This window comes from Drosophila busckii, chromosome 3L, assembly GCF_011750605.1.
Source record: "Drosophila busckii strain San Diego stock center, stock number 13000-0081.31 chromosome 3L, ASM1175060v1, whole genome shotgun sequence".
Classification (NCBI taxonomy): domain Eukaryota; kingdom Metazoa; phylum Arthropoda; class Insecta; order Diptera; family Drosophilidae; genus Drosophila; species Drosophila busckii.
Genome location: NC_046606.1, coordinates 14,267,507 through 14,287,400, shown reverse-complemented (window position 1 = coordinate 14,287,400; position 19,894 = coordinate 14,267,507). Strand labels below are relative to the sequence as shown.

The 19,894-nt window shown below is 44.2% G+C and overlaps 7 protein-coding genes across 7 annotated transcripts; 4 read left to right on the top strand and 3 right to left on the bottom strand.

Moving 5' to 3' along the window:
* Window positions 1-13: 13 nt before the first annotated feature.
* On the bottom strand, window positions 14-4,994 carry LOC108599470 (muscle M-line assembly protein unc-89). Its single transcript, XM_017986309.2, is given in 5 exon segments — window positions 14-1,450; window positions 1,452-2,217; window positions 2,275-4,201; window positions 4,262-4,398; window positions 4,675-4,994. Coding segments are annotated over 5 exon segments (4,149 nt in total). The 5' UTR covers window positions 4,751-4,994; the 3' UTR covers window positions 14-207.
* Window positions 4,995-5,610: 616 nt separating this feature from the next.
* On the top strand, window positions 5,611-11,706 carry LOC108599468 (girdin). Its single transcript, XM_017986305.2, is given in 12 exon segments — window positions 5,611-5,628; window positions 5,976-6,718; window positions 6,776-6,857; window positions 6,918-7,114; window positions 7,176-9,240; window positions 9,298-9,438; window positions 9,440-9,537; window positions 9,599-9,674; window positions 9,741-9,904; window positions 10,328-10,432; window positions 10,583-10,975; window positions 11,629-11,706. Coding segments are annotated over 12 exon segments (4,095 nt in total). The 3' UTR covers window positions 11,642-11,706.
* Window positions 11,707-11,883: 177 nt separating this feature from the next.
* LOC108599478 (CG42494) lies at window positions 11,884-12,586 on the top strand. The gene is made up of 4 exons (XM_017986318.2): window positions 11,884-11,916; window positions 11,976-12,075; window positions 12,135-12,354; window positions 12,414-12,586. The coding sequence occupies exons 1-4, from the start codon at window positions 11,890-11,892 to the stop codon at window positions 12,547-12,549; spliced, it is 483 nt and encodes a 160-aa protein (XP_017841807.1). The 5' UTR covers window positions 11,884-11,889; the 3' UTR covers window positions 12,550-12,586.
* A 157-nt stretch (window positions 12,587-12,743) lies between these two features.
* LOC108597927 lies at window positions 12,744-13,403 on the top strand. The gene is made up of 3 exons (XM_017984543.1): window positions 12,744-12,939; window positions 12,996-13,224; window positions 13,283-13,403. The coding sequence occupies exons 1-3, from the start codon at window positions 12,810-12,812 to the stop codon at window positions 13,401-13,403; spliced, it is 480 nt and encodes a 159-aa protein (XP_017840032.1). The 5' UTR covers window positions 12,744-12,809.
* A 33-nt stretch (window positions 13,404-13,436) lies between these two features.
* On the bottom strand, window positions 13,437-14,499 carry LOC108597926 (integumentary mucin C.1). The gene is made up of 4 exons (XM_017984542.2): window positions 14,401-14,499; window positions 14,132-14,344; window positions 13,599-14,065; window positions 13,437-13,542 (listed from the first exon to the last, which is right to left on the bottom strand). The coding sequence occupies exons 1-4, from the start codon at window positions 14,425-14,427 to the stop codon at window positions 13,437-13,439; spliced, it is 813 nt and encodes a 270-aa protein (XP_017840031.2). The 5' UTR covers window positions 14,428-14,499.
* A 166-nt stretch (window positions 14,500-14,665) lies between these two features.
* LOC108597924 lies at window positions 14,666-15,745 on the bottom strand. The gene has a single exon (XM_017984541.2). The coding sequence runs from the start codon at window positions 15,713-15,715 to the stop codon at window positions 14,666-14,668; it is 1,050 nt and encodes a 349-aa protein (XP_017840030.2). The 5' UTR covers window positions 15,716-15,745.
* Window positions 15,746-16,125: 380 nt separating this feature from the next.
* Window positions 16,126-19,886, top strand: LOC108599471 (heat shock protein 83). Its single transcript, XM_017986310.2, has 2 exons — window positions 16,126-16,263; window positions 17,217-19,886. The coding sequence occupies exon 2, from the start codon at window positions 17,217-17,219 to the stop codon at window positions 19,365-19,367; it is 2,151 nt and encodes a 716-aa protein (XP_017841799.2). The 5' UTR covers window positions 16,126-16,263; the 3' UTR covers window positions 19,368-19,886.
* The last annotated feature ends 8 nt before the right edge of the window (window positions 19,887-19,894 follow it).

The window sequence follows — 19,894 nt, the reverse complement described above, 5'->3', positions numbered from 1 at the left end:
CCAGGATTTTGGGAAAAGCGGGTATCTGGATACGTCCTTGCGTTCACAGCATTTGATGTTTATAAAGGCATATATATGTAGGATCGGCTGGTATTACCATGAGGTTGATTAACTGGTTTAAACTTATACTTATAAAATACGAGTCGTTTAAAGTCGATATGAGCTAACTTAACCGTTAAACTGTTAAATAAAGGCGTGGCATTGGACTCAATCCTCATTGCGTTTGCGTCGCATCCAGCTGGGTATATAAGCGCTGATAGCTTCACCCAATTGCCGATAAATCATCAGTGCAAGTATGGGCAATACGAGACGCGCATCCTTGAACAAATACACATAGCAGGCGACCAGGAACAGCACTAAGTCCGTGGAGTAGCTCAATGCTGAGCGCACCTTCTCATGTGCCTGCTCTTCGGACTGCACCAAAGCCAAGCTGGCGGCCTTTTGCAGCAACTCCTGATCCGCAGCTGACAGTATTTGGGCAGCCATCAGCGAAGGACGTTCCAAGGATCTGTTAAGCGAGGCGTCGCGGGAACGCGTACTGGAGGGCACGCGTCGCTTTATGACACGCTTCACTTTGACCAGACGCGTGCGTCCACGCGCATCGGGACGCGCCTCCACAAGCTCGCTCATCACGCTCTCCGACTCGGACTCAGCTTTGTTTTTGGTTTTAGGCGGCGCCGCCACCAAAACAGCAGGATACTCTGGCGGCTCAACTGTAGTTGGTGGTGTGGCTGGCGTTGGCGGCATTGGCAGCGGTGCACAGGTTTCTATTGTGGCCAGTTTGCTAGCCGCATCACGTACATGCACCAGCTGCTCACGCTCAGATATGGACAGACGCCGCTCACGGCTGACAACGGGAGGCGCTAGCAGTTCCATTTGACGTTGCTGACGATGCGCCTCCACGCCGCCTTGCTCCGATAGTTGCTCTTCTTCCTGCTCGGCACGCTCGGCAGCGCGTTTGAGTTCATCGCGATCCAGATAAAGAGGCTTGTGGTACTTGTGACTGCTGCTCACCTCACGCACCAGATCACTATAGTGATCCACAGCAGCAATGGCCTCCTCATGCATCAGACGCTCCTGTTCCTGACGACGCAGTTCTTCCTGCTCCTTGACCTTGCGCTTGTTTTCTAGCTCAGCGGCTATGGCCAGCGCATTGGTTTGCTCCAGTGGGTTGGACAACTCCTCGTTGGCTTCAGTGTTCTTCTCAGTGGCGCTGCGCTTATCACGACTGAAGAAGCTTTTAATACCCTTGGCCAAATCCAGTTTGGGTGTGGCAGTGACTGGTAAGCTGGGCTCCTCCTTGACATTGCTCGGTGACAGATCCATGTGCTCGTTGGAGCTACGCTTCAGTATGGGCTTAGGTACAAAGTCTGGACTAGGCAGCGGCATGGGGCGATTGAGCACTACGGCTGCCTGCTCCGGCGTAGGCGCTCGATACGGCGTAAAGTTGACCAGCCATGTTTCTAGGATGATATGTCTCCAGATCTTTGGGACTTGGCGAACGTGTGCGTGCCAGCAGTTCCATTTTAAACTTCTCTATAGAATCCTGTTCGGAGGAGGCCGTGCTCTCCGTGTAATCTGAGCCCATGTCATAATCGGACTGCGTGCGCTGTCTTGCTTGTTGCTCCTCCTCCTGTTCATACTCATCCTCATCTTGTCCCATATCCTCGCTATCTTCGGCTGTGCTTTCAGTGCGTTCCTCCTCCTCCTCCTCCTCGTCGGGTTGCTGTTCTTCACGCAACTGTCGCTGCTCCTCACGCAAATGTCGTTGCTCCTGCTGCATCATATCCGACGTATGGCGTGAAAGATTCTTTACATTCAACATGTTTACATTCTCTCGTGAGTCCCACTTGCGTCCGAGGCTCACCACGTCCGCCGACTGGCGTCGCAGCTCACTACGCCGCTCAAAGGAAGCACGCTCCGCCTCAGTCATAGAGCCCAGACGCTTGCGGAAAGTTGTCCCTGTAGCTGGCGTAGCTGCTTGTTTCTCTGGCTTCGGTTGCTGTTTCTGCTGCTTGGCCGCCTGCTCCAACTCTACAGCTTCATAGAAACGTGCCATGGCACGCTCGTAGAGTAGCTCCGTGGAGCTGACCGAACGACGCAACGGAAACGTCGTATGCAAGTTGGTAAACTCCAAGAAAGCCAAATCGGGTGCCGATATGGAGATGGGCGGCGGCTGTATGGCATCCTCCAGCTCCAGCTCGAAAGAATCTTGCTCTATAAATAAAAACAAAACCATTAACTATTGCACTTGAGAGCGAGTTACATACTTACTGTCCTTATCCTTGACCTTGCTGTTCTTATCGAACACCACAAGCATGAATTCATTGCTGGTGTGCACCTCATCATGCTTCTCCGTTGATCGTAGCTTGCCCACGGGCGGAGTAGGCTCCGAGGCAGAAGTGTCTAGCGCAGGCAAAGTGATTTGTGGTGTTGGTGGTGGTGGCGGCGGTGCGCTAATCTCGATGATGGGATTGGGCAGCTTCTCCAAAGCAGTGGCGCTGGTGGCAATAGCAATAGCTAAGGCAGGCACATTTTTAGCCGGACTCAAGGCATGTCCGGAGTAACGACGCACATGCTGATTGACCTCCAGCTGCACTGGCTCCGCACTGCGCTGCAAGGCCGGCGTGAACTTGATTGGCTCCGGTGGCGTGGGACTTTTACGTAGTGGCAGTGGTGCAGGTGTAGCCAAAGCTGGACGCGCAGGCGATATGTCTTTTGAGCTTGGCAAGTTTTGTGGCTTTGGATTGAAGAACCTTATCGGTGATCTGGGCGGCGGCGCTTGTACAGCAGCTGGCTCCGGCAAGGCGGTGGTGGTGACAATGGTTAGATTAAGCTTAGGCGCAGAGCCAGTAAGTGCTGAAACGTCAGGACTCTTGCGCACATGCTGCTTTAATGCCTGATCCGAGGTGCCATAGGACATCTCCTGATGCAGTTGCTCGCTATCAATAAGCTGTGGTTTGCGGGCACCGCGTGGTGAATGTTTGGGCGATGCTGCCATGCTGGTCGCCGCATCTGACTGCGGACGGGGTGGCGACAATGCTTTGCGGCGCGGCGGCGTTGGCTTCGACTTGTTGCTCTCAGCAGCCTGTGCCGGCTCAGATGCAGTATTTATTTTGCTCGCTGACTTGGGTTTAGTGATGCCACGCTTGGGATCGGGTATAAAGAGCAGTTCCGACTCTGGCGAAGGCTCACTAAGACCATAGGGATTCTCCGCCTTGACGCGGAACTTGTACTCGGAGCCTTCGATCAGATCGTGGAGCGTTGTGCTCAACGCACGCGTTGTAGCCGCCTTTAGCCAGACGTTCCAGCCCATGCGAAAGTACTCCACAATATAGTTGCCAATCTTGCAACCGCCATCGTCCAGCGGCGCTGTCCAGCTAAGCGTTGCCGACTTGCCAAATGACATGTTAAGACGCGGCTGTCCAGGCGCATTGGGACGCGCTGTGACCGTTACCAAAAAGGAGGTAATGTCCTCGCCTAGTCTGTTCCAAGCGCGCACCATATACTCACCGCGATCTGCACGTTGCACGCCGTCAATCTTTAGCAGCGAATGCTTCTCCGTGTTGCTGATCTCAAAGCGTGCAGATGGTGCTATCACTTCGCTCTCATGCAACCAGGTAATGGCAGGTGGCGGCTGGCCTGCCACACCCACTTTTAGTCGCACCACCTCCTCCGCCTCTACAATAAGTCCATCCTCATAGGCTCTGGGCAGCCTAATCTTGGGTGGCGCCTGCACTTGCAGCCGACACTTCGTCACCACATGGCCAGCGCGATTTGTAGCTGAGCACTTGATCTCGCCCTCATCCGTTAGCGCCACCTGGTGTATGACGAGCACGCTAGAATCGTGCTCGTGCAAGATTTTGGTGCGACGACTGCTAAAGATCTCGTAGCCATCCTTGAACCAGCTCACTTCTGGCGGCGGTTCTCCTTGTATGCGCACGCGGAACTCTATGCGCTCATCCTCTACCGCATCCATGTCCAGCAATTCATCTATGAAACGGGGAACGCAGATGGCGTTTCTTTGCAGCGTCACAGTCAAGGCATCGGAAAGCTCACTGGCATCAGAGCGTCCTACTATGTTCTCGGCAAAGCAACGAAACTCGTAACGCCAGCCGGGCTCCAGTCCGCTGATTTGGATCTCGCAGCGTTCAATAGGTGTGGGCGTGGCGCGCACCCAATGCGGCGAGCCCACGCGACGCTGCAAACGCACAATATGATTTTATTTATAATTTCAGTTGCTGTCATAAATATAAATCACCTGCTCAACAATGTAGCCAGTGATGGGGGAGCCACCATCGCTGAGTGGCCGACTCCAGCGCAGGTTGACAACGTCGGGCTGCTGCTCTGAAGGCGCCAGCGGCGTCAGTATTGGTCGGCCCGGCGGCGAGGGTCGTTCTGCAAAGCCACAATATAAGTTTTTAGCGCTTGCGCTTTTGTATGCCTAATGAATATTTTCTTTTATAAACATTACTTTGGCCGTCTCGATATTTTTTAGGCCAAACATTCGACGGCAACCACTTGAGTGTGCGAGTGGCTAAAAATAGCCAAAATTCTAGCGCTCCCACCATTTACGTGGGGTGCTAGCTAGCGCTCTCGCAGCCAATTGGAAAATGCTTTCATTTTAATTTCTAATTTCGTCTGCAAATTCCTGTAATTCTTTTGCAAACTTGCCTGCGGATTTCCAGTGCACATTCTTTTTTGGCCGTCCACTTTGTGTTGTCTGCAGTTTACCCGGTTGATTACCCATTATACACAACGTATACTTAATATTTAACCTATTTGCAACTAATTTAGTGCATATATAGCAATTTCTATATATAGTTAGCCGACACTCGCGTCGCGTCGTTAACAATTCGTTTTTTTCGTTTGCTTTCAAATGCGTTTATTCCAATTGTTTGCCTATTAAATGTGAAAATTTTCGTTGTAATTGCAATTCTTATTTGCACTCCCTGCCATTTTAACGGAGAGTTGAATAATCCGTTAGTCGTAAGTGTTGGGCGCTAAAAAAAACTGTCAACGGAAAATAACCAATGTTAGACAATTCCAAAAATAATTGTCTAGTCGTTAATTATGGTGGCCGGTCACAAGCACGCACATCGCTAGCGCACAACACAGTGTCATCCACACAGTAACCAAAACTAAAACGAAGGCAACAAACAACGCAGGTGTTTCACCAGCGTTACGGGAAATAGTTCCTGTTATTATTTGTGCTTAAAGGACGTTAAATTAGATTTAAGCAAGCACCTATTTCACAAAAATTGCCGGTGCTTTTAGTTTTCTGTGATTATAATTGTTTTTTTCTGCAAACTATGCGCGTACATAAATGTGAGTGTGTGTATGAGACTGTGTGCGTGTGCTAATGTCATGATTTGGCTTAAAAAAGTGTAACAGTGGCTATTGGATAAATTAAAAGATAAAAATTTTAACAAAAGGTCGCAGTTGCTTTCGTTGCAGTCTGTGTGACGGGTGCAGCAACTGCAGGTGTAGAAAACATTAGCATACGCACTCACACACACAGACGCACAGCTGAAAAATAAAGAGAGACTGCAAAACAACAACAACAATGGCTAGCACAGCGACTGCAACACCTATGGAAAGACTAATCAAATGAAGGCTCGTTCATGGGTAAGTTGTGTATACAAATATTCTCGACATCTCATAACGTCAACTAAACGACAGCGTTGGAATAAGTTAATCCATTCAAGCGCAGCCATACCCAGCACACATACAATATGCATCAAACGTGTGTAAGTGCATCCATAGATTGATATGTAAATGCGTGTAAATCTACATACGCAGCTCGGGCTCCAAGGTCATTATAACTCTGGCTGTGACAACAACAAGCTGGTTTTTGTTATTATGCTGTCATTAGCAACGTTTCCCTAATTGTTACAACCGGCTTGAAGCTCCCCCTGTGCTATGTTCTATGCTTGCTGCTGCTAATCTCGCTTTTAACTTGCTACATTTTACAGTTGGAGTCTTGTCTGCCGCGCGCTGAACTACTGGCTGGTTACACATCACTGCTCGATGGACTCATCATACACAGTGTCTGGCTGCAGATTGATCCAGAGCCACAGAACAATCCGGGTGAACTGCTTAGCGATCTTAGCGGTAACTCTCTGAGCATAGCGCGCTCCAAAAACTTTGAGAGCATAGTACGCAACCTAAAGACGCTCTTCGAGGAGGAACTGGGCCAGACCATATTGGTACTTCCCGATGCCTACATACTGGGCTATTTTCCTGAGAGCAAGCATGGCCTGGAGCAGATGAAAACTTTGCTCACACTGCTGCTGGGTGCGGCAGTGCAGTGTCCTAACAAGCAGTTGTTTATTACACGCATTAAGGAGCTGGATCTGGAGACGCAGCATGCCATTGTGGCGCTTATCAAGCAGGTTACTGATAGCCATACACTGGTGCTGACAGAAGATTCGCTGGAGCGTCTAACTCCTGAGGGCATGTATGAACATATTCTCAGGCTTACCAAAGAGCGGGATCACATGTATTCAAGATGGATTGAGACAGTGTGCGTGGAGCCAGAACTAAATGCTAGCGATGCAGCAGAATGCCCAGCAGTGGGCAGTGGCGGAGTACCACGATCACCATCCAGCGGCACAAACAATTCAACGCCCAGCTCCAGTTCGAATTCGGAAAGCAATCATCTAGCCGTGGAGTGCGCAGATTTGAGATCTAAAAATCGTAAGCTGCGACAAGAGCTGTAAGTATAAAACATGTGTTCCATTTTGGATCCGATGATTAATCTCTTTATTTACAGCGAGGAAAAGTCTGAGAATCTTTTGGAACTACGCGAGGAGCTGGATGATAAAAAACAGCGCTTTGAGAAGCTGCGCCAAGAGGTAAACCATTGCTTACAATTTTTTTTTAAATAATAGCTAATGTTAATTCTTGTTTTCCAGAGCCAGGATTGGTTTACGGAGGCTAAGCGTGCTGCAGCTTATAGAGATGAGCTGGACATTCACCGTGAGCGTGCGGAACACGCTGATCGCTTAGAAGTTGAGGTGCAAAAATATCGCGAGAAACTGGGCGACTCAGATTTTTATAAGTCACGCGTGGAGGAATTGCGCGAGGACAATCGCGTGCTGATGGAGTCCAAGTATATATTCACAACTATCTGTTTTGTTGTCTGCCTACTTTTAACACTGTTTATCGCTTAGAGAAATGCTGGAGGATCAACTGCAGCGGTCGCGCAAGCGCTCTGAGCATGCCATTACATTGGAAACGGAGATTATCAAATATAAGCAAAAGCTAAATGACATGGCGCTGGAACGCGATGCGGATCGTGCCAAGCTGGAGGAACTGCTAGAGGAGAATGCTCAATTGCAGATGTTGGCCAAGAATCTCAACTGCTCACAGGAACTGGACAAATCCTGCTCTGACAATGAAGATGACTGTAACTCGGGTGACAATAGTCTGTCCGAGCAGCTCACCAATAACGCTCAGACGCGAGCTCTAAAGTTGGAGCTAGAGAATCGTCGTCTGTCTGCCGCATTAGAGCAGCTCAAGGAGAACAGTTTTCATGAGTCCACTAGTAAGTTGCTGGAGCTGGAGAAAGACAAGAAGAAACAATCGCTAAAAATTGAACAAATGCATGAGAATATACAACGGCTAACGCAGCAAAATGTGGAGCTAGAAAATGTGTTCAAAAATGCCCTAGAGGAGAACAAAAAGCTGCAGGATGCGCTGGACAATCGCCAAAAAAGCTACGATCGACAGAGTCAGGAGCGCGAGACTGATCGCCAAAAGTTGTCCGATGCAGAGCAGCAAGTGGAAACGCTCAACAAGGAAAAGCAACGCATACAAACGCTTAACGAGAGCATTCAGCGGCGCGCCGACGATCTGGAGCGTCTCTCGGAAGCCAAGGCCAAGGAGCTCGAGCAGCAGGCGGAGAAGACACAGCAATACGAGTTGAGTAAGCAGAAGCTTTACGATCTTGAGGCCAAGTTGGGCGGGTGCGAGCGTGAGAATGCGAGCCTTTTGAAAGAAGTGACTAAGCTGAAGGAAAGCACTGAACTCAAGTCCGTAGAGCTGGATGAGAGTATCAATCGTCTGGATTCGCAGGCCAAGGAGTTGCAACGTTTGGCGAAAACACAAGAGGAGGCTGAGCAACTTCAGCTTAAACTGGTTGATTTGGAGAAACAGAATCAGGAGCTCAGCTCGCAGCGCAGCATTGATCAGGAGATGATTAGCATGTTGCGCAATGATCTCGTCAATGGCACACTGGTCACCAAAAAGGTTCGTCACAATCTGGAGAAACTAGGTCTGGCGGTCAACGAGGTAGACGTGGAGCCGGCCGAATTAAATGTTGAGCTAGTTGTTGAGAAACTAGTGCGCAATCCTGAAACCTTTAAGACAGTGCGTGAGATTATGCTTAATGTGAACCGTGAGCAGCAGGAGGAAGCAGGAGTCAAGTCGGATATGTGCGTGCTGTGTCATCGCCAAGAAATATTTACCGTCGAGAAGAACATTGAACTGTCTAGCTGTTGTCCAGAGATATTAACACCCAAAACACCTTCCGCCCAAGAGCTGCGCTTTGAGCACAAAGTACGCTTGAGTCCGGCGCGTGATACTGCCGAGGTAACGCGTCTGCAGGATACCAATAATCAGCTGCAAACTGAAAATGCACGTTTAAGTGTAGATGTGAGTGCGCTGGGCTCGCAGATCACATCGCTAAATACGCAGCATGTGGCGCTACAGTTGGCCAACTCGCAGCTAGCGGCGGAGAAGGATACGCTGCTAAAGGATATTGATGCACTGCAGCAGGAACATAAGAATGCACTGCAGGATCAGGTCACACTGCAATGCCTACACGATCAGCTGTCGGCCGAGTATGAATCACTCAACAAGGACAAGGAGCAGCTAAAGGGCGCTGTGCGTGATCTGCGCCAGGAGACGCGTGATGCTCGGGAGACCATACAAGCACAGCAGCAACGTATTGAAGAGCTCACTGCAAAGGTGAATGGCATGAAGAGCTGCCAGGAGGATCTAGGCATATTGCGCACTGAACACTCCAAGCTCACAGATGATTTTCGCAATCTATTTGCCACCAGCGATCGCTTTAAGAACGAATACAAGAACATTCAAGAGCAGTACAAGATGATACGCGTGGAGCACAGTAGCCTCAAATTGCAGAACACCGAGCTCACTGGCGAACTTAATACAAAAACGGACCAGGTGCGTCTGCTGCAAGTCGAATACTCCAAGGTCCAGCAGCGCTGTGAGGTAAGCTGTCAAGAAATTACATGTTACAACTATTATACTAAATCTGATCATCCACAGATGCTGATACAAAACAATGCCGAACTGGACTCGGAGCGCAAAGCTCTCATGGACAACGTGTCTCAATTATTATCGCAATACCAAGAGCTCTTGGCCATATCGTTGGAAGATAAAAAGCATTTCCACGAGGAAGAGAAGAACTTATACAGAACGTGTGCACAGTCTCAAACGTCAGAAGGAGAAGCTCGAAGAGAAGATTATGGAGCACTACAAGAAGTCAGAAACTACAGTGCAGAAAAAGTATTTGTTATATTAATTAATTTAATATGCTAGATGATAATATGTTTACTTTTCCACATAGAAAACCATTTGCCAGCAGCCTGGTTAGACGTGTCAAGAAGGCCAGCTCTGATCTAATGAATAAGGTGCCCAGTCGGGTGAGCGCTTGTAACGCACTTAATATGCAATCGTTGCAATTAAACATTGCTTTGTACCTTTTTTAGAATCGCCGTTCCTGGGTGGATGATGCGCGTACCAGCTCACAGTTTGTTATTGGCTCTGAATCGGGCGGCAATGAGTCGGACAATAGCAATGAGGAACCGCTGTCTATAGCATCCGACACGCATCTGTTGCAGCGCAATATCCCGCTACGTCAAAGCTTGCAGCGGTAAGAGTTGGATCTTTAACAGACTAGACAAGGCAATAGAAAATCTTGCTTTAAATAAGACATGAAAAGAATTCAGTTAAGAAATTTATTTGCTAATTATTTAAATCAATATTCAAACTATTTTTAGTTCTAGTTTACTTAAGAATTTCAGCAAGACAATTTTATGAGGCAAATATTATACATTAGTCATTTTGTAAGTTGATTTGGAGTCAGCAGCTTTAATATGGTATATGGAATCGAAATGTATGAGGTTTAGGTAGAGGTGCACTTAGATTATAGCTGTTAAGTATTTTTGCAATTGGTTTGGTTTATGGTTTTTTGTTCTTCTTGTTCTATTTTCATGTATATACACACACAATACACAATCTTCGCACGCACGCACACACAACTGCACACACGAACTGTTTGTATGTATGTCTATAGAGATCTGTTGGATAGCTCGATTCAGCGCGGCGGCAATGTGCGTAGCAGCCTGCAAGCCCAGAAACGTACGGACTTGAGTAACTCACGTAGAAATAGCGTGCACGGGTAATGCGCTTTTAAATGTTTAACAAAAGCTACAAATATAAAATATCGCAATAAAACTCTTCCAGCTCCCCATATATGTATTGCTTCCCAAAAATAATATGTAAACATATGTAGATAAATAAATAAAGAGTGACCATATTTAAATTGCAGCAGTTTGGAAGCGCCTGATGTAACGGGTAGCAGCTTGACTCTAGGCACAGCTGGTTCGCGCCGCACTGTCTATTTGATTGACGAGCATCAGAAACTGCCCGATGGCTCCAACGCCAGCAACGCCCAACAGCCGCAAGCGAGCTCCACTCCTACGCCTACTGCTGCAACGGCTGCCAGCACTTCAGCTGAACCACAAACGCCACAAAAACAGGATAGTCCAGCTACGTTTCTTATGTACAATCGCATTAATACGACCATAGGCGGCAGCTCCATCAGCGGTGATCAGAGCCCGCTTCTACAGCCTAGTAGCAGCGGCGGAGCTGGTAGTGGCACTGGTGCTCAAGATGACAAGACGCTGCGCAAGCGCAATGAGGACAAGAGCAATAGTATTTGGTATGAATACGGCTGCGTCTAGAGCACACACAGACATACTTATAAGTACATACATACGTATACCATTCGAGTACCTAGGTGTACTGCATTTGCTGACAACGAAGTATTATTTCGTTTTAGAAAGTAACGAATTTATATTGCCTTTAGCTATAAATACAACCACACAAATGTAAAGTGCTGCGTAATTGCTATGATTTGCCTTATAATACATATATATTTATTTATGTCATAATTAGCTTACCATTTGATTAGTGTAACTGTATTTATGCAAAATAACTAAGTCTAAGGAAACTTTACTTCCTCAAACTCACACATATGCCTACATATACATGCATATATACATATTTATATACACATATACATGTTCATGACGTCCATGGCTTCTATTCAAGCCAACAATTGAGAAACTAATTTATTTATGTATTTGACTTCAATGCCTTAACTCGAATATACAGTAATTCCTACGATTTGTATACTAAACTGCTTACAGCTACCGAATGCGCCTTTCAATTGTGAATATATATATTTTTAAGATATAAAACTAAGCCTACAAACAAATGCAATAAAGCAAGCTACAATAATTTTGCTTTAAAATTAATGCAATAATTCAATAGTTTTTTATTATCTACAATATTTTCTTTCTCCTTTTCAAGCATTTTAGCTTAAAAACCCACGACGATCTGCACCAATTGAAGCCTACTATGAAGAAAACGAAAGCTGTGACAATATTATGAAAAACACAAGTTATTAAAGTTGGATTACAAATTTATGCATATTCATAAATCTTTTTTATACTTACACATTAAATAATAAACTGAGTTGTCTTAAATAAATATGTTTATCTTAGCTGTAGAAGATAAAAGTCAGAAGTTTTGAGTTTAATTATTTAGTCTAAGAAGTGACTTCAAACCAAGATGTTGTCAAAGCTGCTCATACCACTAGTAAATTACATCAAGTAAAAATGATCTGTAACATCAAATAACATAACAATTTCTTAAAGCTACTTGTTCATCAAATAACAGCCGATGGCTGTGGAGTTTGCCAGCCGGAGAGCAATACGGCTTGTCACAGTGAAAATACGTTTTCCATATGTATGGATGGTAAGGTGCTCAAATTATATAATTTTGATGGTAACTAAATTCACTTGAATTTTATTTAGGAAAGGCTACAGCTGATATTATTCCGTGTCCAAAGGACTTTTATTGCACTGATGGAAAGTTTACTTGCTATGAAAATGAACAGCCCATCTGCAAGCCCAAGGCCAATGATGAGGTTACCCAGCCTCCAACAACAACTGAGAAGGTTTGGGAACCTGTAGATTTTTGCACATCTGCCGGAGATGGCGAATATGCCAACAAGGATGATCCGACTTGTAAGACGTAAGTATATATCAAATTAAAAGTTTAACCTATTTTTCAAATTTTACATATGTATACAGGAAAATCTATTGCTACCTCGGCGGCACCGGTAAATACCAATACGAGATTTATCCGTGTGGCACCAAAAAACCTTATTTCGATGAAGCATTGGGTAAATGTGCAGCTCAGAAACCCGAACACTGCATCGATTCCTAAGAACTAAAGAATAAAGTAAAAATAAGCTTATCCGCCAGATTTGTGTTTTCATATGATAAGGCAATTTGCCAAAAAAAAAAAAATGACAAGCCCAAAACAAGATAAATAGTAGTCTTTAAATGACTAAATTTTATGATATGCAATATATCTTATGGCAAAACAAAACATGTGCGTATTTCCGTTAAAGCATGCGCACATAAAAGTAGAAAATCTTAATGATAACTCAACAGTGAACAGGGAACGTCTAACCAGTAAACAATATGGGCCAGTTTTCGAGTATGCTAGTGCTAATAAGTCTTATAGCTAATGTAAGCGCCGAGTGTAAGACTTGCCAAACTCAAACCCATGTTGCGTGCCATAATGAAAATACATTTTCGATTTGCGTCAATGGTAAGTCGCATTTGATAAAATGCTTCAACAAATAGACTTGAAATGTTCTTGCTTAGGCTCGGCAACCAAGGACTATATAGTATGTCCTGAGAATTTTCACTGCACTGATGACATATTTACTTGCATACCAAGAGCAATAGGAATTTCCAATTGCCCACAACCAACAACAACCACCACAACCATTAAGCCTACAGTAAGGACAACGCGAGATCCAAATACAATCTGCAGAGACGTCGAAAATAAAAAAAAACATTATCGAAACGAACTTGATGCTACCTGCAGAACGTAAGAATAAGCTATAAAAAAAACCAAAACTTAATTAAATTTAAATTTAATAATTTAGGTATATAATTTGCTACTCCTTGGAAAACATTTGGCAGGGCAAGGTATTAAACTGTCCCCAAAATATGTGGTTCAGCCAGCAGGGATATTGTACAAGTTTAAAACCAACTGACTGCAAATAAAACATATAATCAAATTTTATATGTCTTGTATATTTATTTATTCACGCAGCGATTTTGTTCAAAACTGTAATATGCGTTAGTGTCACAATAATAAAGCCAACCGTAATACTCTTTAGATAAAGTGTAACAATATACATATCTATGGAAGAAATAATGTTATAATTAGTTCTCATAGTTGGTAAATATTATGCTTACCTATTACATGTTAGCTCTACACAGTAATATCCTTTATTCTTACCCTCACAAAATAGGTTTGGATCTATTTGAGGCAACTCTGTAGTAGGAGTTGTCTCTGTCCAGGCTGTTGAATCTGGTGTGCTTAAATCCGTCCAAACTGTGGATGGTGTTGAAGTTTCAGTGGAGTCTGTTGATTGCATGGTGGAGGATTCAGTGGAAGTTGGCATTGAAGTATCAGTGGAGTCTGTAGATTGAATTGTGGAGGATTCAGTGGAAGTTGGCAGTGAAGTATCAGTGGAGTCTGTAGATTGAATTGTGGAGGATTCAGTGGAAGTTGGCATTGAAGTATCAGTGGAGTCTGTAGATTGAATTGTGGAGGATTCAGTGGAAGTTGGCATTGAAGTATCAGTGGAGTCTGTAAACTGTTGTGTAGAGGTTTCTGTGGTATCCGTAGATTGCGTTGACGAAGTAAGCACACACGAAGGCTAAAATTATTGTTATAAATTATAAAATATTTAATACATAATTTTTTAATGTTCAAAGTACTATACCGTAGAGCTTTGAATGGGCGAGCAGTAAGTACCATCAACAGTGCAGTAAAAATCATCAGGACATGAAGTGATGGTATATAAATGAACAAAGCCCATATTGAAACAAAATCCATAGGAAAATTCGTCTACACAGGCGTATCTGTTACCAGTAGGGGCACAATCTCCACATTGATCTCCCGCACAGAGCACAGTGCTAAGAAAACTCGTTGCCAGCTAAAAATGGAAAAATTTAAGAAAAATAATTTGTTGTATATTCAATAACTACTCACCGCAATCCATAAGACACTTGTAGACATGTTGAATGTTCTTTTAATTCTGAATGGTAGTTGCGTATTAAATTTTTGGGTGTATTGGGCAATTTGATATCATAAAGATAGTTAGGCAGTGATTCCAATAAAATTCGCATGCGCCAATTATGTCAAATTTGTGTTTATTTTAAAAAAGACTAACCTTCATACCATGCCTTATTTGTTATCCAACCAAAGTCAATAACAATAAATACATAAAACTAATTATAATTATTGCTAATTCAGTCTACAGATTTTGTGAGTCAACTTCTATAGTATTAACGTCCTGCAGCCAGCTTCGTGTCAGGTGCAGCGATGGCAAACGGAGACGCCACTCCTCACAGCAGTGCGTATAGACATGCTCGCCTAGCTGCAGCAGCTCTTTGGAAAAGTCACGCTCATCCTCAAGCCAGGTACGGTCAGCGCTAGCAAACATTTCCATGCGCACTAGTGCTGCCATTGTGGGTCCGAGATACTTCTTAATGCCTTTGTAAAGCTGATCCTTGCCTACTTGTGGCGGATTTGCAACTTTGTTTTGGGTTTCCACTCTTAGTGCTTCCAACTGCTGTTTGAGGCTCATATTCTCAGCTTTAGCACTATTACATTCTTGCTGCAGGGTGCGATATTCATCTAGAGAAACATACTGCATATCCTCAAAATTGTTTTCTTCTATGTTCATGTTTGTGTTATTTATCTCATCGTTAATTAGTTCTATTCTCAACTCTGGCCCCAAGTCGTATACTAATTCTTTTGTTTTACTGTTTTCAGATTCAGACATATTAATGTCGGTAATGGACATATTAATGTCCTGCTGCACTGCCTCAATTGGAGCAGGTTCGCTCTGTTTTTTCTTAGTGACTTCCATAGAAATTGGCAGCTGCATTGATTTCTTGCCTATGGCTTCGTCGAAACCCAGTGGACACTCAAAATCATCTGGCGGAATTAGATGCTTTTGTGTTGGCGCTTCTATTCTAACCATAAGGGCTTCGCCATTCTCATCTATCTGTTCCATGTCCCACGCTAAATCCTTGTCTATGCGCCACAGCGTGGGAGTTTGATTTGCCACCAGCCTGTCCAGCTTGTAGTTCATAAAGCATTCATAGCGAAAGTGTCGAGCACAAACGGAGCGATTTGAAAGTTTCTTATGATCCAAATTCGTAATTGTTTCGCATCCAGCATTTTTAACCCAAGCCTGTAGTCGCTTAGGATCACGGACGGGCAGCTTAAAGAAGTGCATTTTTGGATTTCGCTGCGAGGAGACATTACAATCTCGAAATATGCAACGTGTGCCGCCCATATTTATAAAAATTTACTTAATTTTCTTGCTTATAAATTGAAATACCGCTTTTCTGAAACCGATAAACTCTAGTTTGTTACCGATAGCTTCTTATTATTGCGAGCCGATATTCTTATTTCGGCTCGATAGGCAACTCAATAATATACTTAGATTTGACTTGTTTTCAGTTAGAAATCTGTGATTATTTTTGTTGTATATAGCCACCTATCCAAATATTATCAAATCCAAAAATTAAAAACTGACAAGACAAGGCAGCACCTTACAACACTGTCAGTTTATTCCTTGCCACTCTGTGTACAAAACCGGAAATTGTAGCCCTGTGCTCTAGAAGTCTCTAGAAACGTCTAGAAGTTTCGTAGCATTTTACCCAGCGCCTATAAAAGCAGCAGCGAAAGCAGCCGGCTTGTCAGTATTGAAAAAAATTTGTGTCGTGAGCAAGCAAAGCGTGCGCTTATTGCGAAGAAAACTGATTTTCTGCCCAAGGAAAATTAATAAAAGTGCTAGTAATTTAAATTTCTTTTGTGAATCGAGCAAATAAAATATTCAAGGTAAGTTTTAGTTGAAGAAAAATTATAAAGTTAATACAGAAAAATGCATTTTGCGCATGGTTTGCAATTGCGAAATTAGTTCTTGACATAGTTTTTTTTTTACATCAATCGATATAGGGAATTCAAGGAATACAATCAAGTACTGTTTCATTTAGAAATGATCAATTTAACTAAAATTGAATCGCCATGCTTATTATTAAAAACAAAAACGCGCCAATGTGAGTCACACAGACATACACACATGTGCCGGCCTAAGAAAATGTAATGAAATTTCTGGAACGTGTAGTTTCTAGAAGCTTGCGCTAAAATTCTAAATTTTGTACATCATTTTTATGTTACATCTTACTTTTATTTATATTTTTTATTTCTATTACTGAAATTTATCTAACATTGCACCACACGTGCAAAGATTTTTTTCTTATATGCAAAATTTTTTCTTGTAAGCTATGTAATACATACATACATATGAATGTATGTATGCGTGTGTGTCTGCGTGCGTGCATTTTCTTTCTACCCTTGCCTTTTCGGCGAATGTTCTAGAAAAGTAAAAGTGCAAAACGTGACGCACTTATGTATGTACATACATGTATGTATTTCAAAGTTGCAAGAGCATACACAAGCACGCATATGCATTCAGATTAAAGAAAAAAAGAAATGGTGCATGTGCGATTTAATTTCAAACCAAACCAATTTCAAGACATTATTTTAACCCTTACTGCATAGTGTGCATTTTTATTAGAAACTAAAAGTTGGCATAGTAACGTTTCTCGAATATTCCTCCCTTAAATGTGTCGTGTACTATCAGTATGTACATACATTTAATTACGTATGTACATACATACATAAATACATATGTATACATGTGCAACTTTTAATCATGTTTGAAATTGTAAAAATCCTTTATATTTTATTTTATTTGGATTATAATATTTATTTCCATTTTTGATTTACAGATGCCCGAGGAAACTGAGACCTTTGCATTCCAGGCTGAGATTGCTCAGCTGATGTCATTGATCATCAACACATTCTACTCGAACAAAGAGATCTTCTTGCGTGAGTTGATTTCCAACGCATCTGATGCTCTCGATAAGATTCGTTATGAGTCACTGACGGATCCCAGCAAGCTCGAGTCTGGCAAGGAGCTGTACATCAAGTTGATTCCCAACAAGACGGCTGGTACCTTGACCATCATCGATACCGGTATCGGTATGACCAAGTCCGATTTGGTCAACAACTTGGGTACAATTGCCAAGTCGGGCACCAAGGCTTTCATGGAGGCACTGCAGGCTGGCGCCGATATTTCTATGATTGGTCAGTTTGGTGTGGGCTTCTACTCTGCCTACCTGGTGGCTGACAAGGTCACTGTGACCTCAAAGAACAACGATGATGAGCAGTACATCTGGGAGTCATCTGCTGGTGGTTCCTTCACTGTGCGTGCTGATAACACTGAGCCTTTGGGCCGCGGTACTAAGATCGTGCTGCACATCAAGGAGGACCAGACTGACTATCTGGAGGAGAGCAAGATCAAGGAGATCGTGAACAAGCACTCGCAGTTCATTGGCTACCCAATCAAGTTGTTGGTAGAGAAGGAGCGCGAGAAGGAGGTCAGCGATGATGAGGCTGAAGATGAGAAGAAGGAAGATGAGAAGAAGGACATGGACACCGATGAGCCAAAGATTGAGGATGTCGGTGAGGATGAGGATGCTGACAAGAAGGACAAGGATGGCAAGAAGAAGAAGACCATCAAGGAGAAGTACACCGAGGATGAGGAATTAAACAAGACCAAGCCCATCTGGACACGCAACCCAGATGATATCTCCCAGGAGGAGTACGGCGAGTTCTACAAGTCCCTCACCAACGACTGGGAAGATCATCTAGCTGTCAAGCACTTCTCCGTTGAGGGTCAGCTGGAGTTCCGCGCTCTGCTTTTCATCCCACGCCGCACTCCCTTCGATCTCTTTGAGAACCAGAAGAAGCGCAACAACATCAAACTGTATGTGCGCCGTGTGTTCATCATGGACAACTGCGAGGATCTCATTCCCGAATACTTGAACTTCGTCAAGGGTGTGGTTGATTCCGAGGATCTGCCATTAAACATCTCCCGTGAGATGTTGCAGCAGAACAAGGTGCTGAAGGTTATCCGCAAGAATCTGGTCAAGAAAACCATGGAGCTGATTGAGGAGCTCACTGAGGACAAGGAGAACTACAAGAAGTTTTACGACCAGTTCAGCAAGAATCTCAAGCTCGGCGTGCACGAGGACAGCAACAACCGTGCCAAGCTGGCTGACTTTATGCGCTTCCACACCTCAGCCTCTGGCGATGACTACTGCTCCCTCAACGACTACGTGTCGCGCATGAAGAAGAACCAGAAGCATATCTACTTCATCACTGGCGAGTCCAAGGATCAGGTCAGCAACTCTGCTTTTGTGGAGCGTGTTAAGGCCCGTGGCTTTGAAGTTGTCTACATGACTGAGCCAATCGATGAGTACGTCATCCAGCATCTGAAGGAGTACAAGGGCAACCAACTGGTGTCCGTCACCAAGGAGGGTCTGGAGCTGCCTGAGGATGAGGCTGAGAAGAAGAAGCGTGAGGAAGATAAGGCCAAATTCGAGGGTCTCTGCAAGCTGATGAAGTCCATCCTGGACAACAAAGTGGAGAAGGTTGTTGTGTCCAACCGCTTGGTTGACTCACCATGCTGCATTGTCACATCGCAGTTCGGTTGGTCCGCCAACATGGAGCGCATCATGAAGGCTCAGGCCCTGCGCGATACCTCCACCATGGGCTACATGGCCGGCAAGAAGCACCTTGAGATCAATCCTGATCATCCAATTGTGGACACTCTGCGCCAGAAGGCCGATGCCGATAAGAACGACAAGGCAGTCAAGGATCTAGTCATCTTGTTGTTCGAGACCTCTCTGCTCTCTTCGGGCTTCTCTCTGGACAGCCCCCAGGTGCACGCCAGCCGCATCTACCGCATGATCAAGCTGGGCTTGGGCATTGATGAGGACGAGCCCATGACCACCGAGGATGCCCAGAGCGCCGGCGATGCTCCATCTCTGGTCGAGGACACCGAGGATGCTTCCCACATGGAGGAGGTCGATTAAACTCACACACGCACAACCAATACACACTTGCACTCAACGTACACAATCCCCAAAGTCCAATATTACATTTAACGTTTGCTACTCGAGGTTACACTCACATTTGCCATTTCCTTGGTTGAAAGCGCTTTATGTGTTTTGACTTGACAACGGAGAGAGATACATTTATATTTAATATTCATTTTACAATTTGTAATTTGTTTTACATTTACATTTTGCCGCGTTCTAGGCGACATGAATACGCTTAATTCTTACATAGTTTTTTTTTTTAAGAAAAAATCAAGCAGAATGTAATATTTAGGATTCCCTCATCATTAACATAAACATTCACCAGAGCAGTTGTCGTTTTAAGAATTTCTAATTTAGAATCCAAGTAAACATACTATTTATGTAATTGAAAACTTACAAACAAATACAAAGACTACATACAAGTTAGTTAATATGTAATAAGGTTTGATGATCGATGCGATGCAAAAACATTAACTGAATAAAAACAAACAAGTGGTGTTTCAAAATGCAAAATAAATTTA